Raw genomic sequence first — 24,201 nt, 5'->3', positions numbered from 1 at the left:
GTATAACATCAGGAAATATTTCATAAATTCCTCTTGAGTAATTTTCATTAGGAATGTTAGTGCACTCAATTACTGTGAAATAAGTTTCAAATGATAGAGCACAGCAAACAGTCATCCTTTTATTTCACGTTTTATTAGACAACCTAGATTTCGGAAATGAAATGAAAGGACGACCGTTTGCTGTCCTCTATCATTTGAGATTAAAAGTATGTCTCTCCTTTTGAGAAACGTTTATGCTGCTGAGCACATACGGTACCAATACTGAAAATAAATTTTGAGATTATTTTGTTTAATGATTTCTGACAGCAGTTATTATTTTATTATTCATTATGAGTGCTTTATAGAAGTGCATGAAAATTAAAAAATAAATTGTTAATTCCTAGTTTCACCTGTGTTCTGATGCCATTTGAGAAAAGTTGAGATAACATTACGACATGGAATTATCAGAAACTGAATAAAGTCTAATAACAATACTGTAAGAATTAAATGATAGTGAGGCATGCAGCTATTTACTTACATCATCTGTTAAATCTTCGTTGTTTAGCGCTTTCAGTAAAATTACAACGCTTTTATAATGTATTTACTGTTTCACTTGTTGTCTATCCAGAGCTAAGAGCTAAGCATGTAAAATGAACTTACTCTTACAAGGAGACTTAAAGCAATCAAGTAAGAGAGGGAAGTTATCAGAACTGTGCGGCCCGAAATAAGTATCCTTCTCAACTGAGTTATCTAATAACACCTCATGTATAAACGACCTTCTTCACGTTAAAAGTACTGCTACAACGACTGAATACTTTTATTTTATTTGAATTTGTTTTTCAGTGTTCGTGACCGCGACGTGTCGTGAAGGAAATTACCTACCTTTCATCTCACATAACTTGCCATCTGGTGTGTATTGTGATTGCAAGGTAGAGCTGTAGACCCACAGTAGCCACAATTCAGACTGTCGGAAACTCTTAAAACTATCTGCTCACTGCGGGTAGTAAGAAACTGTGCGCTTGAAAAAAACTACTTCTAGGTAACTAGACATAGCACATTTTCTCAAGAAAAGGTTATTTACTGTTTTTTACTTTTATTCCAAAGTTATTGAAATAATGTGAAGCTCACAACAATATTTATTAAATAACGTTTACAAAAATCGATCTGAGTGTACTGGAAATTCATAGCTTGTACGCCTGTGGAACATTCAGAGAAATATTTCAGAAGGCTAAGATAAACCAACTGTGTGCCAAAATGCCTGTCCTGTTTCAGCTTTGTGATTAGTGGGAAGCAAGTGACACGCAGTACATAGGCCGAAAATTAAAGAACTGCGAGCCATTATGCACGCCGACTTAAACGTTCGTTTCTCCGAATGTTCCACACGTGTACGGTTATCATTTATACAAATCACTTACAAGTATCCCATTCAAACTCATTACAGTATGAAGCTTTTTTGTTACATCTCTATTGTATAAAAAGTACGACTGAATACAAGATTGGTTTGCAGTCTATTACGATTGTACACTTCAGAGAGTTGTTTAGAAATCTAAGCAAGTATAATGTAGCGCTTGCATTGCAAACCCCGGTACCCACTTAAAAATGTTTGAGGCATTCTTTGAATTGATTAGCATAAAATATTAGAATGTCCGATGAACGTGAAATTTACAGTGAAGATATGATAAAACAGGAGCATAGAGGCACTGTCTTGTATCTATAAACACAACCTTACCTTGAGTGTAATTAGCAGACGCGACTAACTATCAGACATCCAAGACACAATCGGTTGCGAGAATGTCGTCCAAAGAAACTATAGTAATTCTTTTTGGAAGGAAACTTACAAATGAAATAATGTAATTTAATAACCTTTTACAATTCATTGTGTAACATTTTTATTTGGTAACAATGCATTGTATAAAAATGAACAAATCTTCTGAGTATCCAATTCTACACAGTACTTAACTTAGTGTTTTGTATAGGCAGATTCGAGATGTATGTAAAGAACATTACGCGAGCTTCGCCTAAGTATATCATTACAAATGTGAAGAAATAAGAAACAACGCGATGGAAACAACCTGAAAAAAATCACAGCCTCCCCTATTAAAACTGTTTCGTTATTTTCTCGCCAAATCATAAAGACGAGTGTGACGTAAATCTGCCTTACTAGGCGTGCAGCGTCACGGTAGAAACCCGCCGCCGAAGTTACGAAGAAGTAGGCCACGTACTGTTAATGGCGACTGCCACGGATGAACTAGCCTCAGAATAAACAATTTACTTAAGACACTGACAAAGTAGGCCATACACTCTTTCCACAGAGAGCACAGAAATGAAAAATTTGCGAAAAATGTCATTCGTGTCATTACTTTTCTACTTTTAGTTACTTCTTCTATTTTGTAGCTACAGTTAATAATAAGGCCCGATCATATTATTTTCCAAAACTATCACTTTCTTCTTGAAGAATAAACCTGAGTTGGTTTAGAAGGCTATTACATAAATACCACTTTAAGCTGAACAATTGACAGTAGATAACTTACAAAAACCCAAGTTGTAAAAGTATAACACTCGCTTTGATGCAACGCATATTTAGCAGTTTTAATTTACGCGTCTTTTTTCAGTTCCACCACAAAAGCTAAGTATGATGTTTCTAACGCATTAAATACGTGACTCAACGCTCTCATCCTTTTTACATCTTTTATTGTGAGTACTTACAATTTGTACTTATTTGTGTAAACCCTATGGGTCCTCAACTGCGCTACAAGTACGCGTCAGTGAACTAACTTAGGCTCAGGTAAAAGTCTTTATGTAGTGGGTGAGTGGGAAATAGTAAGCTCATCAGGTGTAGTACAGTGAAACTTAATTGGTGGGAAGGAAGTTGCTTATGATTTCCTTTAATAGAAGAGGCTCTGAGAATATGTGTACGTTTCAGAGGAAACGCAGTGTGTCTGCAGGCACTGGGACACGAGCTGACAATGACACGAAGCCCTCTCACCTCACCACGACCCGTCTGGCTCACTTCCCGCTATCTGTGTTTCCTAGTCTACGAAGCCCTGTTACTGCCTGTGTCCTATTTACATATTGTACTGTTTACCAGTCATTTCCAGACAAGTGTGTAAGACCAAGTGCCTTTCTACAAAACTTATTTCTAGTTCTACGACTGGGTTTACGTTAGTGGATACGTTCTGAAGCTTGTAGTCTGATTTTATACGAAAAGCGGAGAAGGTTTCTTTAACAACAGTTCAAGGTCTTAAGATTACGTAACGCTGCATTGACCGCTATTGCTGAATTCGGCAGTATACTGTGTGACGTACATCTAAAGCAGAAGGACAACTTTAGGCTATATCTTTCCTGACAGATTCCGCGTTCGTTATGAAGAGAAACGAGTGATCTTCTAAACGGTACACACAGATCAGTATTCAAAAATACATATCTCAGAAAATTTTCTGTTCAGAAATGAGTGATATGCATGTTTTATTTGTCGTGCTTATTGCCAAGTGAACTATTGCGTAAATGATCAGAATCCATCTAAGAGTATTAAAAAAGGCGCTACTTCTGTAAATCAACATTCCACGGGAAGAGTGTGACGGTCCTTACGGCGGCGGCTGCGCAAACGCAGTGGGGGAGACGGGTTGTGGGAATGCGCGCTCCGTTTGTACGCCTCAAGCCTGCGCAGCCGCGAGGCCCCTGGCACCCTTGACGGAAGTACGAGGTCAATGACACTACTTCTTTGTTCTGAGTATGTCACCTGCGCTTACTCTTACTGAGCGAAAGATTTCCCGTGGCAAATGCTGAAGATACTCTGACGTCACTCGTCTCGTCAGTCTTGCCGTTTAGTCGGCTGAAAACGAGCGCCTCTGACGGTGGAGTGAAGCCCCCCTCTACCAAGAGAAGATAGTAGCGTTACGTAATATGAAGACTCCGCCGTACTTACGTAATGCACTTTTGATTGTATTGAGTTAGTTTTAAGAAAATGGGAAATACGTGATGCCTCGATACAAAGGCGATAAAGATTTAGAAGAGCCATTTCGTTCCGACGACCGTCACCGTCCGCAGGTGCACCAGCGTGGAGATTGTCTGCTTCTCTGATTGTGCCCGCACGTTGCGAAGTACCGTCCCGCCCTGCTTGGCTCACCTGCAGAATGCACCACCCGCCGGCGGCGGTAGCATTATTGTCACTGCCACACGATAGCAGATGGACGACGCGCGAGAGTCGAGTAGAGTCTCTGGTTCACGACCTTGACCGTGGCTCGGCACAGGGTAAGGCGGCGTGGCGGCTCCTCACGACTGCTCCACGTCCAGTTTAAGGCACTCCTTTAGAAAGTCCTCCATGGAGCGGTACACGTGCTCCAGGACGCCCTGCAGCAGGTGGCCCTCGTCCGCGTAGCTCTGCAACACACGTGGCCACCAATCATAGGTGCGCTGCTCACGCCGCGACGCGGCTCTTTCCACCTTGAACGCTTTTTGGAGAAAAATGGTGAATTGAGTTGATCTCTCTGAATATTTTGGCTTACCAAGCGATGTCTGACACCACCGCAAAAAAGCAGACACTGGAAGACAAATACTTCATTAAGAATATGCTGAGAGCCATACGAGGAAACCAAATCGTCCTACGTGCCAGTAAGAAAGTTTTATAAGCAGCTTGTTGCAAAAAAAGGAAAAAGCACTTTAATGGTGCTTTATATTTTCAAAAATAGTGCCGTTACCAGTTTGGAATTTTTTTGGAAATTTCTAGTAAGTTCTTATGGGACCAAACTGCTGAGGTCGTCGGTCCCTAAGCTTACACACTACTTAATCTAACTTAAACTTAAGCACAACACACACACCCATGCCCGAGGGAGGACTCGACCCTCTGACGGGGGGAACCGCACGAACCGAGACAAGACGCCTTAGACCAGTTTTGAGCTGCGACATTCATCTTTAGAACGCTGTTCAAGTTTGTGCTACATTTGTTCTTGTTTACGTTAGTTGTTGGCAGGTTTCTTCTAATATCTAATGTAAACAGCAACAAATCCATACATATTATAAAAATGTATGTACGAATGGATTTCAGCGAAACTGGTACACATATCACTTATGGTGTCTGGAAAGAAACGGTGTAGGGTTAAGAACCACCTGCCTCTCAAAAGGATGGGGGTGGCGGAGGGAAAGGAAGCGAAGTTCGTGACACGCAAATAGCCAGATTATATTAACCCAGTATTTGAAAATCAGAGCACTTAGTAACTTGCAAGAAACTTAACGCGTAATTTCGAAACGTTCAGTGACTTTTCCTCATTGACAACCCCGCCCTCCTCCCCACAACATTATGAAAGGTAAAAAGTTCATCACTTATTACATTTTTCACCGTTCATGCAGTAAAACTGTCATCATCAGGATTAAGTCTTTTAATTAATTACTTTCCAGAATGAGATTTTCACTCTGCAGCGGAGTGTGCGCTGATATGAAACTTCCTGGCAGATTAAAACTGTGTGCCCGACCGAGACTCGAACTCGGGACCTTTGCCTTTCGCGGGCAAGTGCTCTACCAACTGAGCCACCGAAGCACGACTCAGGTCCGGTACTCACAGCTTTACTTCTGCCAGTATCCGTCTCCTACCTTCCAAACTTTACAGAAGCTCTTCTGCGAAACTTGCAGAACTAGCACTCCTGAAAGAAAGGATATTGCGGAGACATGGCTTAGCCACAGCCTGGGGGATGTTTCCAGAATGAGATTTTCACTCTGCAGCGGAGTGTGCGCTGATATGAAACTTCCTGGCAGATTAAAACTGTGTGCCCGACCGAGACTCGAACTCGGGACCTTTGCCCTTCGCGGGCAAGTGCTCTACCAACTGAGCTACCGAAGCACGACTCACGTCCGCTACTCACAGCTTTACTTCTGCCAGTATCCGTCTCCTACCTTCCAAACTTTACAGAAGCTCTTCTGCGAAACTTGCAGAACTAGCACTCCTGAAAGAAAGGATATTGCGGAGACATGGCTTAGCCACAGCCTGGGGGATGTTTCCAGAATGAGATTTTCACTCTGCAGCGGAGTGTGCGCTGATATGAAACTTCCTGGCAGATTAAAACTGTAGGAGACGGATACTGGCAGAAGTAAAGCTGTGAGTACCGGACGTGAGTCGTGCTTCGGTAGCTCAGTTGGTAGAGCACTTGCCCGCGAAAGGCAAAGGTCCCGAGTTCGAGTCTCGGTCGGGCACACAGTTTTAATCTGCCAGGAAGTTTCAATTAATTACTTCTTTATCAGTAACTGTATTCCCATCATATGCCCAGGCATATCCTACTCAATGTACCTGCAAAAATATTTCATTGTATAACATACAGTTCGGGAGTAATAACCTCATAAACACTAAGATTCGTGAAAAACTGTCGCATCATTCACGACTTTTAATTTATTTCTTTACTACTAATTCTGTTCGAGTACCTAAATACACCACTGAATGTACTTGCAAAGTTATACTTTCGTACGACATATGTCTCAGGAGATATGACGTCATAAACATTGAGCTACATGAAAACGAAACTGCACGACGAAATTCACTAGAGATACAGGTTAAATATGTGTACAAATATGTAGGTGACATATGTGTGACATGTGCGAACCTGTGCAAAGCTGCAGGTGGAAAGCTCCACCTAAACTCTTGGGTCGATTTGAGCCAAACTTCGTACACATATTACTTACTATCTGAAAAGAAATGTTATGGGAGTAAGAGCCACCAACTTCCTCTTGGGGTGTGAGTGATAACATGGTGATTGAGAGAGAGATGAGGGAGGCAGAGGAGATGGGGAAGAGATAAGGGGAAGAGAAAACGGGCAGAGATAAGGGGAGAAGAAAATGGACAGACAAAGGGAAGAGGAGGAGATGAACTACGAGAGTGGAAGGAGGGTCGGACAGAGAAAGACTAGAAGACAAAATGGACAAAAATAATGGAGAGTAGGAGATGTAGAGAGAGCAGTGGGTGCAGAAATGGACAGAAAATGGGAAGGAGATCGACTCAGACAGGGGGAGGAGGAATGTACAGAGAGAGAGAGGGGTGGGGAGGAAGAGATTGAGAGAGGTGGCCAGAGAGACAGGGGGGAGGGGTGAGGCGAAGGACAGGGAGGAGGGAGGAGCAGAAGAACAGAGAGACTGGGCAGAGTAGGAGGTGGACAAAGGAAAGGGGAAGAAGTAGATAGACTAACAGAAGCTTGGGATAAATACATACCAAAGCAACGCCAGATACTCAGCTACTGTAATATAAACGTAACAGCCATCTGAGAACGAATCCATAGGTTCGAATCTGGTAACGTTAAGTATTATTAAAAGTAGCTACTTGCTGTTTACGTTTTTGCAAGAATCAGCTTGTGTTTTGCACACAGTCTAAAAAATGTCAATTTTCGACAAAAAAGCAGGAGGAACGTTATTGTTCCAGGTGCTATTAATACTGATACACTACAAACTAATACAGTACAAAAATACATCATTAAGTTTTTAACAAGTAGAAATGCAGCCAACAAAAATAATGTATCATATGTTTTACTGTCGGAACTACAGAGAGAAGCACGGCTTGGCGCATAGACCAAACGCCGCATACTAATGCATGTCTGAAAGACTTTCCCCGTGGTTTGGCTCCTGGATCAAGCCTAGGGATATGCAACAGTGTATCGAGGACACAGTAGCACCGAAAGCGCATTTAAAAAAAAAAATTTAGGCATTTACAACGTTTGTAATTTCTAGTCTTCATTTGTCCTCTGACTTACTGAAACTTATTAGGTATTAGAAGGAAGCTTTATTTTATTTTTATTTAATAGAAATGCTAGATAAATGATACATGAAAACGATTACATCTCGTATTATGGCGTCAAAAATATAGTAATCACTATAAGATTTATAACATTTGTGACAAAAAAGGTGCAGACTGCTTCACGTTTTGTGAAAGAGTTTGAAACAATTCCTTCATTTTGCAAGCTCTAGGTTACGTTTTACGCACTTCGTTTTAGTTCTGCTGTTGTAGCGCTTATATTGATATGTTCGTGGTGAAAAAATGTAAGCTGCTCTGGCCCATTGGTTAATGCCTATCATGTGCCTTGCACAGGCCTTGTTTTGGATTATGTTTGTGTATTTTTGCCTTGTTTTGAGGTGCCTAACCCATCTTCTGACAATGACTCGCAGTTTTCTGCCTGTGCAAGCCAAAAGAACCTTTGCCGGTGCTCTCGGTCGTTAAGTGAAGGACGTTGGACACAGCGTTGTCCGTGGTGAGCGGTAATGCCTGAAATTCGGTATTCTCGGCATACTCTTGACAATATGCATCTAGGAATACTGAATTGCCTAACGATTTCCGAATAGGAATGTCCCATGCGTTTAGGTCCAGCTAAAATTCCACGTTCAAAGTGTGTCAATTCCCGTCGCGCGGCCATAATAACGTCGGAAACCTTTTCACACGAATCACTTTAGCAGAAATAAGAGCTCCGCCAAAGCACTCCATTTTATACCTCGTGCACGCGACGCTAACACCACCTGCATACGTGCATTTCGCTGTTCCATGACTTTAGCCACGTCAGTGTAAACCCCATTCTGTAAAGCCGTATCTGTCTGTCGCAACAAGGGCACCGACAAAGTAATACTTTTACTACCTTTTATTTCTCTTTAAGATTTTCTTTCTATACCCTGTCTTTCTAGCCAAATACACGAGCCACTGCACTGTTGGAAAAGTGTCCAAGAGGAGTACAGAGACCGTACTAATAAGCAGCATAGCCCAGGGTTCATGGAATAACCAGCCAGGACAATGGGAAACGAGCCGTGTGACTGCTTCCCGCTTCTGCCTGCAGAGAGACATGCGTGAAAATCGCGATCTTTCGTGCTTTAGCTCTGCTCTAGGGCAGAATGCCTAAGACAGTTGCCACTGCTCTCCTGGATGTCATCTTTGCTTCAAATCAGACGCCCTCAGGCCGTCTGTATCTGTCTATTTTCACTGTATTTGTATCTTCTAATTACTCCTGGTAGGCAGGATGAGAGAAGTTGTGGTGTCAGGTGCGAATGTGGAAGAATAAAAAGAGACGGAAGCAGAGGGTAGTTACAAGAGGGGAACAGGCAAACGGCGTAAGGTCATCTGGTCTGAAGCAAAGCTGACAGGGATGTTTAATTCTGGTTGCGGATGACACAGCTTAATTTTTGAAGGAACTCCTCGACAGAATAGAAGGAGTAACCCATGAGCAAAATCTTCAGTTTCGATTTGAAAGCGCGTGGATTACTGCTAAGATTTTTGAATTCGAGTGGTAGCTTATTGACAATGGATGCAGCAGTATACTGCACACCTTTTTGCACAAGAGTTAAGGAATTCTGATCCCAATGGAGGTTTGATTTCTGCCGAGTATTAACCGAGTGAAAGCTGCTTATTCTTGGGAATAAACTAATACTGGTAACATGAAACTACAATAAGGAATATGCATATTGAGAGGCCAATGTCAAAATACCCAGACTCGTGAACAGAGATCGACAAGAGGTTCGCGAACTCACACCACTTATTGCCCGAACCGCCCGTTTCTGAGCCAAAAATATCCTTCTAGAATGGGAAGAGTTACCCCAAAACATAACACCATACGACATAAGTGAATGAAAATAAGAAAAGTAGACTAATTTACGTGTCGAAGTATCGCTCACTTTTGATACCGTTCGAATAGTAAAAATGGCAGTATTAAGTCTTTGAACAAGATCCTGAACGTGGGCTTTCCACGAGAGCCTACTATCTATCTGAACACCTAGAAATTTGAACTGTTCAGCTTCACAAATCATATGATGATGATATTTGGTTTGTGGGACCCTCAACTACGCATTCTCAGTGTTCGTACAAATCACCAATCTTCTCACTGTCCAGGCTCGCCAGTTTCCCGAATGTGGATGAAATCCAGAGGCAGCAACACCAGCCACTAGATCACAGCTGCACATGCCGTGCTTTTAAGATCGGTGGAATGCACGCTACAGGGCGTCTGGCTCGGAGCTGTCCTTGATGTAACCGATTTGCAACAATTCGTCACCCTGGTGCCACCTGCTGCTATTATTGCTGCTGCAGATGCAGTACGATGCGCCAGAGCCATACGCCGAGCTCGGTGCTCTTCCCTGTCGGTTCTGCCACGTGGCCATTCGGAGCCCGGTCTTCTTGGAACCATACACCCTCGCGACCACCGCTGCCAGCAATCACGTACAGTAGCTACAGGGTGTTTCAAAAATGACCGGTATATTTGAAACGGCAATAAAAACTAAATGAGCAGCGATAGAAATACACCGTTTGATGCAATATGCTTAGGACAACAGTACATTTTCAGGTGGACAAACTTTCGAAATTACAGTAGTTACAATTTTCAACAACAGATGGCGCTGCAAGTGATGTGAAAGATATAGAAGACAACGCAGTCTGTGGGTGCGCCATTCTGTACGTCGTCCTTCTGCTGTAAGCGTGTGCTGTTCACAACGTGCAAGTGTGCTGTGGACAACATGGTTTATTCCTTAGAACAGAGGATTTTTCTGGTGTTGGAATTCCACCGCCTAGAACACAGTGTTGTTGCAACAAGACGAAGTTTTCAACGGAGGTTTAATGTAACCAAAGGACCGAAAAGCGATACAATAAAGGATCTGTTTGAAAAATTTCAACGGACTGGGAACGTGACGGATGAACGTGCTGGAAAGGTAGGGCGACCGCGTACGGCAACCACAGAGGGCAACGCGCAGCTAGTGCAGCAGGTGATCCAACAGCGGCCTCGGGTTTCCGTTCGCCATGTTGCAGCTGCGATCCAAATGACGCCAACGTCCACGTATCGCCTCATGCGCCAGAGTTTACTCCTCTATCCATACAAAATTCAAACGCGGCAACCCCTCAGCGCCGTTACCACTGCTGCTCGAGAGACATTCGCTAACGATATAGTGCACAGGATTGATGACGGCGGTATGCATGTGGGCAGCATTTGGTTTACTGACGAAGCATATTTTTACCTGGACGGCTTCGTCCATAAACAGAACTGGCGCTTATGGGGAACCGAAAACCCCATGTTGCAGTCCCATCGTCCCTGCATCCTCAAAAAGTACTGGTCTGGGCCGCCATTTCTTCCAAAGGAATCATTGGCCCATTTTTCAGATCCGAAACGATTACTGCATCACGCTATCTGGACATTCTTCGTGAATTTGTGGCGGTACAAACTGCCTTAGACGACACTGCGAACACCTCGTGGTTTATGCAAGATGGTGCCCGGCCACATCGCACGGCCGACGTCTTTAATTTCCTGAATGAATATTTCGATGATCGTGTGATTGCTTTTGGCTATCTCAAACATACAGGAGGAGGCGTGGTTTGGCCTCCCTATTCGTCAGACATGAACCCCTGTGACTTCTTTCTGTGGGGACACTTGAAAGACCAGGTGTACCGCCAGAATCCAGAAACAATTGAACAGCTGAAGCAGTACATCTCATCTGGCTGTGAAGCCATTCCGCCAGACACGTTGTCAAAGGTTTCGCGTAATTTCATTCAGAGACTACGCCATATTATTGCTACGCATGGTGTATATGTGGAAAATATCGTACTATAGAGTTTCCCAGACCGCAGCGCCCTCTGTTGTTGACAATTGTAACTACTGTAATTTCGAAAGTTTGTCTGCCTGAAAATGTACTGTTGTCCCAAGCATATTGCAACAAACGGTGTATTTCTATCGCTGCTCGTTTAGTTTGTATTGCCGTTTCAAATATACCGGTCATTTTTGAAACACCCTGTACATTCCCGCCAAGTCTTTCTGCAACATCACAGAAGGAACATCCAGCTTCTCTTAGCTTTACTAGGTGATATCGTTCAAACTCAGAGAGGTGCTGATAATGACATCTTTGTGGCCTTAAAGGCATTTCTCACCGGCATCAACTCAACACGTCCAATCTCAAAGGTAACTAACGCTCACGACTGTTGCATCACTTATTCAAAGGAAATACAATTAAAATTTGTGGTAAGGTGTTACAGGACCATACTGCTGAGGTCATCGGTCCCTAAGCTTACACACTACTTAATATAGCTTAAACTAACTTACACTAAGGACGACACACACACCCATGCCTGACGGAGGGCTCGAGCCTCCGACGGGTAAAAGAAACATGATTTGCATTCTTACGGTGGCGCTACTAGCGCCACTCTGATGCGAAACTTGAGTAGACATTGTTTTTCAGATGTAGAGCTCTTGTTTATGTCACACAGCTCCTTTTTGGTTAAAAAAATGGTCCAAATGGCTCTGAGCACTATGGGACTCAACACTGAGGTCATCATTCCCCTAGAACTTAGAACTACTTAAACCTAACTAACCGAAGGGCATCACACATATCCATGCCTGAGGCAGGATTCGAACCTGCGACCGTAGCAGTCGCGCGGTTCCGGACTGTAGCGCCTAGAAACGCTCGGCAACCGGGGCCGGCTCTTTGTTGGTTTTGCGACTTATTCCGTCAGTAGATATATATGACTACTTGCAAATAATGCTCGTCATTATGACAACTAGTGCACTCGTGTTCTTTTGCTAACGCCTGTGTCCTGCAGTTTTCGCAGGATCGGCGTGGTTACAATCGGATTTGGCAAGATTAATTTGAGGGGGGTGGCTGGATGCCCTTCCTGTCCCCAGCCCCGACTCCCTGGGACGGAATCAGTGTACTCCAGCTGTCTGCGTCTAGTGTAAATCATGAAATAATGCGAACGTGTGTCAAATGCCTGCGAGTCGTGTAACTGAGGCAGGACATGGGGACCAGCCCGGTATTCACCTATTGGGATGTGGAAACCGCCTTAAAACCACATCCAGGGTGGACGGCACACTGGCCCTTGTCGGTAATCCGCCGGGCCGATTCGACCCGGGGCCAGCGCGCCTACCCGAGTCCAGAAAGCAGCGCATTAGCGCTCTTGGGTAAACTGGCGGGTCATGCTAATTGGTGGGCCACTACCTACTTAATCCATCTATATACCGAAGCGCAACATGTGACCAAGGTGGTTTTACTATTGTTTGTAATAAGTGAGAAGAGTAAGACGAACACTGATTTTGAACGGGGAGAATGAGAACGTTGGCATTACTGAATGGGTCAAATATTGAAGCTAGGATGGAAATAACACATAATTGCTTTGAAACGCGGTAGGGAAACATACTGTAAAGGCACAATATGGCTGAATTTAAAATTAGTGAAAGGAATGTAAAAGAAGATCATAAAAACGGCACTAACAGTGCTACAGTACCAGCACTCGTAACGGAAGCGAACTGCTGTCAACAAACGAGTTTTAGTCGTACACAATTAACAGAAATGCAAATAATCTCTGCCGACAACACTTTATCGTAAATTTGTAATAATGGAAGTCCAGAGTGAAACAGAGCCTGTAAATAAGTCACTAGTGCCTAAATGTAATATATAAATTTTGTTTAACTACATTAGAGTTACATTTCATCCGCCCTTGCCCACACAACTCCAACGCGTGGCGAAGGGGTGGCCGGAGCCATGATAAAAAAAAGGCAGCAATGTTAAAATACACAGAGCATTTCATGAGGAGTGTTAAACATTTTAGGAGCTGGTAGCATAGAATAATTTGAATAAAACATTCCATAGAACATGTATGTAATTTGTATTGGTTACAGAGATACAGCTGGTAACACAGGCAAGTTCTTATTTCGCATGTAGTCACGTCCTCCTACTTTAATTACTGTGAATTTATTTATTTATCGATTGTTGTTTTGAAGTTCTGATAAATTGTAAAGTTGTGCTTGAGTTTACAAAGAAACTTTTTTCAGCTGTGATTATGTCATTTTTGGTTCTACTGTACCGTTTAAGAGTGCCACACCAGGCATGCTGAACTGGCATTTGTGTACGTGTTTTGTCACGGGAAAACTGTTGTTGGTTATACAGAATGCGGCAGATGATGTCCTAAGTACCGAATAGCAGATTCAAGACTGTTTACTCGTGTTTTCACTAAACTGCGTGAGATTCGTGCAGTGTGCACGAATCTGAACGTCTGAATGAACAAAATGTGGATGAACTAGAAACCGTTATTCAGACGGCAGAAGGTAGTTCTTCAACAAACACGAGCAGGATTTCTACCGGTGTTTCACAATGCAAGAATATGGTAGATATCACGTAGGCACGGCCTCTAACCTTATCATGTACAGTGTATTCAACAGCTTCAAGAAAGAGATGAAGGTAAAAAGTTGGAATTTTGCCGTTGGATACTTCCCCATGAATATACACTCCTGGAAATTGAAATAAGAACACCGTGAATTCATTGTCCCAGGAAGGGGAAACTTTATTGACACATTCCTGGTGTCAGATACATCACATGATCACACTGACAGAACCACAGGCACATAGACACAGGCAACAGAGCATGCACAATGTCGGCACTAGTACAGTGTATATCCACCTTTCGCAGCAATGCAGGCTGCTATTCTCCCATGCAGACGATCGTAGAGATGCTGGATGTAGTCCTGTGGAACGGCTTCCTAATTTGCTGGGAAGTGGCGGTGCGGTCCCCTACGGCACTGCGTAGGATCCTACGGTCTTGGCATGCATCCGTGTGTCGCTGCGGTCCGGTCCCAGGTCGACGGGCACGTGCACCTTCCGTCGACCACTGGCGACAACATCGATGTACTGTGGAGACCTCACGCCCCACGTGTTGAGCAATTCGGCGGTACGTCCACCCGGCCTCCCGCATGCCCACTATACGCCCTCGCTCAAAGTCCGTCAACTGCACATACGGTTCACGTCCACGCTGTCGCGGCATGCTACCAGTGTTAAAGACTGCGATGGAGCTCCGTATGCCACGGCAAACTGGCTGACACTGACGGCGGCGGTGCACAAATATTGCGCAGCTAGCGCCATTCGACGGCCAACACCGCGGTCTCTGGTGTGTCCGCTGTGCCGTGCGTGTGATCATTGCTTGTACAGCCCTCTCGCAGTGTCCGGAGCAAGTATGGTGGGTCTGACACACCGGTGTGAATGTGTTCTTTTTTCCATTTGCAGGAGTGTAGTTTACTGATGTCCACCCCGATAGCTGAGTGGTCAGCGTGACGGATGGTCGTCCTACGGGACCGGGTTCAATTCTCGACTGGGTCGGAGATTTACTCCGCCCATTGACTGGGTGTTGTGTTGTCTTCATCATCATTTCATCCCCATCCGTAGCTCAGGTCGTCCAATGTGGCGTCGAACGTAATAAGACCTGCACCAAGGCGGACGGACCTGTGCCGCAAGGGGCCTCCCGGCCATTGACGCCAAACGCTCATTTCCGTTTCAGTTTACTGGTGAAGACACTTTCATTTCACCTGCTTTTGTGGAGACACGTTTCAAACACGCATCTCTGTAATTGTGTGGTCTGGGATGATAAGACTGTCTATTGATCGGAATTATTGTGTTGCCGTATCGTCTTACAGAGCTCAGTTATCTAGACTTCCTTGAGAATGAGCATCGAGCGTTACTGGAAGAGGTCCCTTGGCTACGAAGGCCCGTATGTTCGTCGAACATGATGGAACCCTTACAGATTGTTCTACTCACTCTACACATCATCTGAACGTAACATTCCCCGGAAGATAGACCGGCGGAAATGGTCACCTCTTTGGCCACAAAAGTTGCGGAAGTTACGCCTTTAGATTTTTGCCTATGGTGATAGTTGAGAAGTGAAGTTTCGAAAGAAAAAGTAAGCACAAGAGACAAATTGATTATTCGAGTTATTAATGGCGCTTCTCATCATAAAAGAAAGCCAAGATGACCTCACAAGAGTTACAAGTGGTGTTATCAAGAGAACTGGAAGTTGTGTTGAAGTCAGATGTGGAATTTTTAATGTCAACTTTGAACTTTATCAGTTTCTTCTTCTGTGAGCATCGGTTTTTGTTACATTGTAACAGCTGATTTCAGTAGCCAATAAAAATTGGACTCATATTGTAGGGATGATTTTATTTTGTTTGTCTGTACTAAAATTTCGTTCGAACAGATCTCGGAAGGCCCAACGGTACCGACCGACCGCCTTGTCATCCTTCAGCCCACAGGGATCACCTGATGCAGATGTGGAGGAGCATGTGATCAGCACTATGCCCTCCTGGCGGTTGTCAGTTTTCGTGACCAGAGCAGCTAAGCTACTTCTCAATGAAGTAGGTCCTCAATTAGCCTCTCGCCAACAGTGGTCGGCAGACACGGATGGTCACCCATCCTAGCGCTAGACTAGCCCGACAGCAATTAACGACGGTGAACTGACGGGAACCGGTATTACCACTGCAGAAAGGCGTTGTTAGTCTATACTACAACCGCCTAAAATATTTGATGTGTCTCGCGTAAAACCCCGTGTACGGGATTAACAGTTTGAAGATTAAAATACAGTAAAGAGGATCTATTATCACACAGTGTCACGTTCAGCAAGTACCTCGGATTTTGTGTGGGTGAGATGGGAGGAGGGCTGGTTGGATGAGAGTACAATGGAGATAGTTGGGTCTGGGAGTGTCTTTCATGTCCCGTAACAGGCGGGTGCTGACTGGCCAGTAGTGGCGACATTGTTACCCGGCGACTGTCGCTGCTCCACCGAGATCAAGCTCGAAGCTTTCCGGTGGAATTCCTAAGAGTCCAGGCTGACATGACAGAGAAATTGCGAGAAGATTTAATTCAGTAACTGACGATGTCGAGTGCTTCGGTAGATTGATGAGGCTGCTACAGGAGAAGAGCTTGAACTGGTATGTGAAGATGCTGGATGTTGGCTGTAGTAGACGCTACCGTGGGATGATGAGGCTGGTAGAGGAGAGGAGATTGATCTGGTATCTGAAGAAGATGGAATTCGGTGTAGTAAATGCTACAGTGGAATGATGAGGCTTGTGCATGAAAGAAGACTGACCTGATATCTGAACATGTTGGATGTAGTAGACGCTACCGTGGGATGATGAGGTTGGTACAGGACAGCAGATTGTAGGTGATTTGGATGTGGTACATGCTACTGTAGGATGCTATGGCTGGTCCAGGAGAGGATAGTAACTTTGCACGTGAAGGTGATAGATGTTGGGTGTAGTAGATGCATCTGTAGGATGATGACGCTGGTAGAAGAGAGGAGACTGACCTCGTATCTGAAGATGTATCAGATGGTGCTGCAGGGAGGAGACTGACCTGGTATCGGAAGATGATGTTGGCCTGCGCGAGCGCCCGCGCCAGCGCGACGCCGTGCACGTAGGGCGCCGTGACGTCGGCGAGCCCGTGCAGCAGGTACAGCGAGTGGCTGGGCACGTAGCGGGCGCGCTGCGTCGCGTCCGCCTCCACGTAGCCCTTGTAGTTGTCGCCGGGCAGCCCCAGCACGCGCTCCGTGAACGCCGAGTCTGCAACAGCGGGGGACGTCTGCAGTACAGACGGCGCCACGAACGACGCCCGACGAATTTAGGCCTGTAATGCGCACCTACTTCACGCATTCTCCGTCAGCCAATGAGCGTTCAGGAGTGTTCTGAGCGCTCTGCTTGGAATGTAGTAGCCAATGCAATCGTTCAACTTTCTCGTAACGAGTTATTTAACAACTTTTTACTCCATTTCTTGCCATTTTAACAGCACTGAGGGTGGAGGCAAGCGACAAATTCTACATTACCATGCGAGAGACATAATTTTCAGGATACACGCTATGTACGGATGCATGCTTTCGCGGCGATATCCGTTAATATAACATAATCGTTCCCATCCCAAAGACAGCAGGTGTTGACAGATGTGAAAATTAACGAACTATCAGTTTAATAAGCCACAGCTGCAAAATACTAACGCGAATTCTTTACAGACGAATGGAAAAACTAGTAGAAGCCGACCTCGGGGAAGATCAGTTTGGATTCCGTAGAAATACTGGAACACGTGAGGCAACACTGACGCTACGATTTATCTTAGAGAAGCTAGATTAAGGAAAGGCAAACCTACGTTTTTAGAATTTGTAGACTTAGAGAAAGCTTTTGACAATGTTGACTGGAATACTCTCTTTCAGATTCTGAAGGTGACAAGGGTAAAATAGAGGGAGCGAAAGGCTATTTACATTTTGTACAGAAACCAGATGGCAGTTATAAGAGTCGAGCGACATGAAAGGGAAGCAGTGGTTAGCAAGGGAGTGAAACAGGGTTGTAGCCCCTCCCCGATGTTATTTAAACTGTATTTTGAGCAAGAAGTGAAGGAAACAAAAGAAAAATTTGGATTAGGTATTAAAATCCATGGAGAAGAAATAAAAATTTTAATGTTCGCCGATGATGTTGCAATTCTTTCAGACACAGCAAAGGACTTGGAAGAGCAGTTGAACGGAATGGACAGTGTCTTGAAAGGAGGATGTAAGATGAACATCAACAAAACCTAAACGAGGATAATGGAATGCAGTCGAATTAAGTCGGGTGATTCTGAGGGAATTAGATTAGGAAATGAGACACTTAAAGTAGTAAATGAGTTTTCTATTTGGGGAGCAAAATAACTGATGATGGTCGAAGTAGAGAGGATATAAAATGTAGACTGGCAATGGCAAGTAAAGCATTTCTGAAGAAGAGAAATTTGTTAACATCGAGTATAGATTTAAGTGTCAGGAAGTCGTTTCTGAAAGTATTTGTATGGAGTGTAGCCATGTATGGAAGTGAGACATGGACGATAAATAGTTTGGACAGGAAGAGAATAGAAGCTTTCGAAATGTGGTGCTACAGAAGAATGCTGAAGTTTAGATGGGGAGAGCACATAACTAATGACGAGGTATTGAACAGAATTGGAGAGAAGAGAAGTTTGTCGCAGAACTTGACTAAAAGAAGAGATCGGTTGGTAGAACATGTTCTGAGGCATCAAGGTATCACCAGTTTAGTATTGGAGGGCAGCGTGGAGGATAAAAATCGTGGAGGGAGACCAAGAGATGAATACACTAAGCAGATTCAAAAGGATGTAGGTTGCAATAGGTACTGGGAGTTGAAGAAGGTTGCACAGGATAGAATAGTATGGAGAGCTGCATCCAACCAGTCTCAGGACTGAAGACCACAACAACAACATCCGTTAATAAAACATTCTCAGGTTTCAAGCCGCGTCAAGTGGTTTACTGCCCATGAGCTGTAGGCAGATATCTCCTCGGCCATTGTCAAGTCGATGACTGTCGTGTGGTTGTCATTGCCGGGCTTATGTAGCCGCGCCGTCGCTCGTGACGTCACTGGTGCTCGGTCCCGCACCATATATGGTAATTTTTTTGGCCGCGCGACCGCCGGGCCCGCTTCAACTCCCTCAACACCGGATCCCAAGCTGTACTCAGCTGCAGTCCACCGTCTCTATTGAAAGTGTTGTCAGCAATTCTAATCTCTATGGCCTCGTTTATCACACTTAGTGTTAGTGGAATAACACGGTAGGTAATAAAGTTTTGCGTAATAATCATATTGCAAAATACTCTCTTCCATCGAGTGCTATTTCCAAAATCTCATTTCAATATCTCAGACCGAATTCGAAATATGAGGAATGTTGCGCATATTTCACGGACCCGATGCCAAATGAGCATGTTACGTCATATCAGTTTTCTCAAGATTGGTGACAGATAGAGACCTCCACCGAAAGCCATAGAAAAAGTCACCATGTTAGCTTAATTACATATGGAACAACCTATTATGTTATATGCACCAGACTCAAAATCATAGAGACCAATGTGCTTCATTGCAAATTTTATCGAATTTCGCCCAGCATCTCACTTCCACGTATATCATGATAACTGTGGCCATTAAAGAAATGATGGGGACATCATCATGAACCTGACATATAAAGGTATAAGTAACGCAAAAATGAACTTTTTAACTCACAGTTTATGCAAAACTTCGATTCTGTTATGGCCGACCGGCCGAAAGATGGCAGGCACAGTCGGTGTCCACTCCCGAAAAAACGACTAAACTCGTCCAGCTTTCGGTTGGTCATTGCGCATCGGTCATCGTATTCTGTGTGGACTCTACCATGGCTACAGAGGCGGGTACCACAGTCGCCATATATTTTGCTGCGTTAGTAAGATCAGAAGTCGAAGAAAGACACTGACACATTGCCTCGAATAGGATCACAACAGTTTCCATTTATCTCACAGTACACTGTCCGACAAAAAGCCTGAGCACCTATAAGACGTGATCGGATGTCAAAGTAAATTCGAACACTTACACACCATCGGCGGCCATGTAAATGATTAACACTGCATGTTTCTGTGACTGTCAGAACGGCCACAAGGGTGGTTTAGCGTTGTTCGTTTCTAGAGTTATGACCAGGCCTGGTAGGCTTGATAAGGTGAGTAAACAATGTCAGATGGTGAGCAACTACTCCGAAGGACACGGAGGCGCCATTTATTCACGTGAGACAGCGTTATCAGCATTTGACCGTCTGTGAAGGCAGCCTCGTTGTGGGTCTCCATTTGACGGCTAGTTGAACCTTCCAATTATGAGATATGTGGGCATTTGGCTGTGACAGTGGCCCAATGTTAGATTACATGGGGGCTTGAGAACAGCCATACTCGTCGTCATCATTTCCGATTGACAGCGTCTGACTACCACAAAGGAGGATCGCCGTATCGTCCATCAATCACAGCGTGGCGTCTTCACATCAATCCCAGTAATGCACGCCCCACAACATTCTTTGTCGTCCCGCGCTGATGGACGGAGACCACCAGCGGCTGGGCGAGGTAAGTGGCGTGGCGTCGCATGCATAGGCTGCTGTCAACATCACAGTACAAACGGCTGCGTCTGAAGTGATGCCGTGACCAGGCAGGATGGTCTGCCGATGGAGGGCGTCCCATTGTGTTCAGCGACGAATCTCAGTTGTTCACTATCCTGTATGACTTCAGCGAGGATGGCGGCGACCTGGGGAGAGGTCACATTCTTCAGTATGCCGTGTTACTCGTGGAGTTATGGTGTGAGGAGCCATAATGTATGACTTCAGGTCATGGCTGGTAGTGACTGAGGGAATTCTGACAGCACCAAAGTATGTCACCGATATCCCTCATTCTCATGTGGTGCCTCTCATCAGACACTAACATGGTGCGATTTTCAACACTTCCACACATGGCACGTGTCTCTGTAGACTGCCTGGGTGATGTTGAGGTACTTTTATGAACAGAAAGATCTCCATATCTGTCCCCAAGAGTACGCATGCAGGACCGACTCGAACACCAACCCTGTCCCAGTGCTTCTCCTCAATTGTATTCGATGAACCCATACACGAAGTGCATATTAGCCATCTTCATTAACAAACCCTCCCACATCAATATGTATCGTTGCTGGCGTACAGCTAATGGCACCTTCATACCGAAAGCTAAAACCTACAAACTCAGTTGACAACTGCTTTCAAATCGAAGTTTGACATACTTTTCAACTGTTGTCAAGAGTTGTTTGAAATCGCGAGTCTGAAAAAATAGTTGACGGAAGTTTTGTTTCGAGTTTGTAGTTGATGATCAGTGAGCAGAAACACGGCAGAGTTGAGTGACTAGCGCGTGCGCGTTGCCGTGTCTTCTGCTTTGTTTCCTTTTTGTGTTCATACAATGGCGACTCCCGAGTACTTTTAAAAAATCCTTGAACACAACACGATAACAGCACATTCAAGGCACAGTGTCACTAATCTTGGCCAGTGATATTCGGTGAGAGTGCATTAAACTTGCGTAACTGTCACCTGTTGCCAAATATAGAAGATTTACAATAAGCTGTTGTGCTGATGATACTACAGCTCTAATATCTGTCTTTCCGTTGTCTATACATTAATCAGCCAGAACGTTGTAACCACCTACCTAATAACCGGTATGTCCACCTGTGGCAGGGATAACACCAGCGACGCATTGAGACCTTGGTAGTTGGCTGGAGGGAGTGGGCACCACATCTTCTACATCTATCTACATCTACATCTTCACACACAAGTCACCTAATCCCCGTAAATTCCCGAGGGGGGGGGGGGGGGGCGAAGAGCTCCGACGCTACGTTTAATCAAATCCGAGATGTGCTCGATTGGATTCAGATCCTGTCCTTGTGACATAGCGCATTATCTTGTTGAAAAATGGCACTGCCGTCAGGAAACATGATCTTCACGAAGGGGTGTACGTCGTCTGCAGCCAGTGTATGATAGTCATTGGCCATTATGGTACCTTGCACAAGCTCCACTGGAGCCATGGTCCCATGGAGACACATGTGAATGTTCCCGGGAGCGTAATGGAGCCGACACCAGTTTGTCGGTATAAAAAAAAAAAAAGATTCTGAGCACTATGAGACTTAATATCTGAGGTTATCAGTCCCCTAGAACTTAGAACTACTTAAACCTAACTAACCTAAGGACATCACACACATCCATGCCCGAGACAGGTTTCGAACCTGTGACCGTAGGGGTCGCGCGGTTCCAGACTGAAGTGCCTAGAACCTCTCGGCCACCAGGGCCGGCTTGTCTGTATCCCACAATATAGGTGTCAATAAGCTGTTCCCTTAGAAGTCGACGGATTTGCACCCTCCCATCGGCATGATGAAGAAGGTGATGGAATTCATCAGACGATGCAACCAGGAATTCAGAACATCTCAGGGCTTTAAAAAGCAACAGCTCCCACAGCACATTTACTGACCACCAAATAGCCCACAATCACCACCCAACCACAATAGAAACAGACGTAAGAATACTAAAACCCAGCCACAGCCTATACAACAAACTGGCCGTTGAGGAAAACTTCCACATACAGAAGGCAACAGCAGAAGAAAAACAGGTCATAAATGGACACACTACTGTCTGCAAGGACACGCTATTTAACTCATTAAAGGAAGTTTACAAAAAAAGACAACATAAACAGCTAAAATGTCTACACACATAAACGAATCAAAGATAAAATGCAAACAAAATTCAAATTTGGCGCCAAACTCACTGGTGAACAAATGAACACTGACTGGGCTCGGACACACAACGACCACAATTACAGTGTGTTTTGGTGAAGTGCAAAGTGCTTTTACGACTATATTTTATGTATTTTATGAAAATTTGGGTAGTTTTACGTGTGCTTCACAACACCTCATCAGGATGCTAAGGAAAAAAGAGCTTGCTACACAAAAACGTAAGTAAAAACGAATACAGGCGCGAAATATCGCGACAAACTAAATTACGTCTAGAGCATAAAACGATAGGTTAACTGCCGTCAAAATTTCTCATTAACATCGTTTGGTTGCAGATGGCAGGCTACCAGTAATAAATAATACACTAGTGGTCCTGAAAAACGATGCAAACCGAGTGTTTTCCAGTTGTCGTTTGCATTAAATATTCCAGTAATTTTGCAATCACCTAGTAAAAATGTTCACATTACAGATAGAATACGAAGGTTGGAACTTAAATAGTGGCAACTATTTATTCAACCACCGATGCAAAAGAGTTACATGTTTGCACCTGTTACTGTCCTTCATGGTAGTCACCGGCGTTGTGTAGAACCCGTTGCCAGGTATGTGGAAGGCGTAGTACACCGTTAGCAGAGCCTGTTTCGTTGATGGTGCGAAAGGAGCGGTCAACTGCCTGTCGAATCTCTGGAACAGTTCTGAAGCGAGTGCTGCGAAGTTCTACACAACGCTGGTGACTACGTTGAAGGACAGTAACAGATGAAAACATGTGACTCTTTTGTATCGGTTGTGAACAAATTGTTGCCACTATTTAAGTTCCAACCCTCGTAAAACAGAAACTGACTGATGATGTGATGATGGCACAGAGGTGGTGAAACATGTTTGGGAACTTGCAAAATACAACAATTTTAACTGCAAACACGGTAAACACAAGGAACTGCAAATCCAAATGATTCATATCTGTAATGAGGTGTGGCCTCCCAACCCCACGGCTTTCGGACATTGTTTCACATTTGGCGTCGACACATGTTGAAAAGACTCACCACGGCACTCCTCGAACAAATGACAAGTCATGCAGTTTTCGAAATGCTCGTGCCGAATCTCCGGGCCGCACAGTTTTTCCTGTCAGTCTCAGACAGACCGCGCGCCTTCCGGATTCTACGTACAGACAGCACGCTCGCTGGTACTGCAAGCTCCGTGCATGTGTCTGACTAGCACTCATTCCTCGACAGCTACTGTCGTCTGGCAGGGTTTATATCGATGCAGGTCGGTGGTCACAATGTTCTGACTGATCAGTGTAAAGTGTTACTAATCTCAGAGTTCTCCCCGCATGACACTCTGACAAAATTATTGAAATCTCTCGTGTCTTCAATGCAGAGCTCCGCCAATACAGAATTATAAGATCCAATGGTTTCTCTTTTTAACAAAAAGTTTCTGGAGG

The 24,201-nt window shown here is 44.4% G+C and overlaps 1 protein-coding gene and 1 non-coding gene across 6 annotated transcripts in view; both read right to left on the bottom strand.

The window, feature by feature from the left end:
• Nucleotides 1-1,052: 1,052 nt before the first annotated feature.
• The window catches only part of LOC126272339 (inactive dipeptidyl peptidase 10), a 1,336,959-nt gene continuing 1,313,810 nt past the window's right edge, over nt 1,053-24,201 (bottom strand). For all 5 annotated transcript variants that reach the window (XM_049975128.1, XM_049975129.1, XM_049975132.1 and 2 more), the window contains exons 17-18: nt 17,074-17,279; nt 1,053-4,359 (exon numbers count right to left, since the gene is read on the bottom strand). In XM_049975128.1, the coding sequence (XP_049831085.1) occupies nt 4,252-4,359; nt 17,074-17,279 (314 nt within the window). In that variant the 3' untranslated portion in view covers nt 1,053-4,251. The remainder of the gene's footprint in view (nt 4,360-17,073; nt 17,280-24,201) is intronic.
• On the bottom strand, nt 5,439-5,513 carry Trnas-cga (transfer RNA serine (anticodon CGA)). The gene has a single exon. It is a non-coding gene; the product is annotated as a tRNA-Ser (tRNA).

This window comes from Schistocerca gregaria, chromosome 5, assembly GCF_023897955.1.
Source record: "Schistocerca gregaria isolate iqSchGreg1 chromosome 5, iqSchGreg1.2, whole genome shotgun sequence".
Taxonomy (NCBI): domain Eukaryota; kingdom Metazoa; phylum Arthropoda; class Insecta; order Orthoptera; family Acrididae; genus Schistocerca; species Schistocerca gregaria.
The sequence above is the reverse complement of the archived record's forward strand: the minus strand, read 5'-3'. Positions and strand labels throughout refer to the sequence as shown.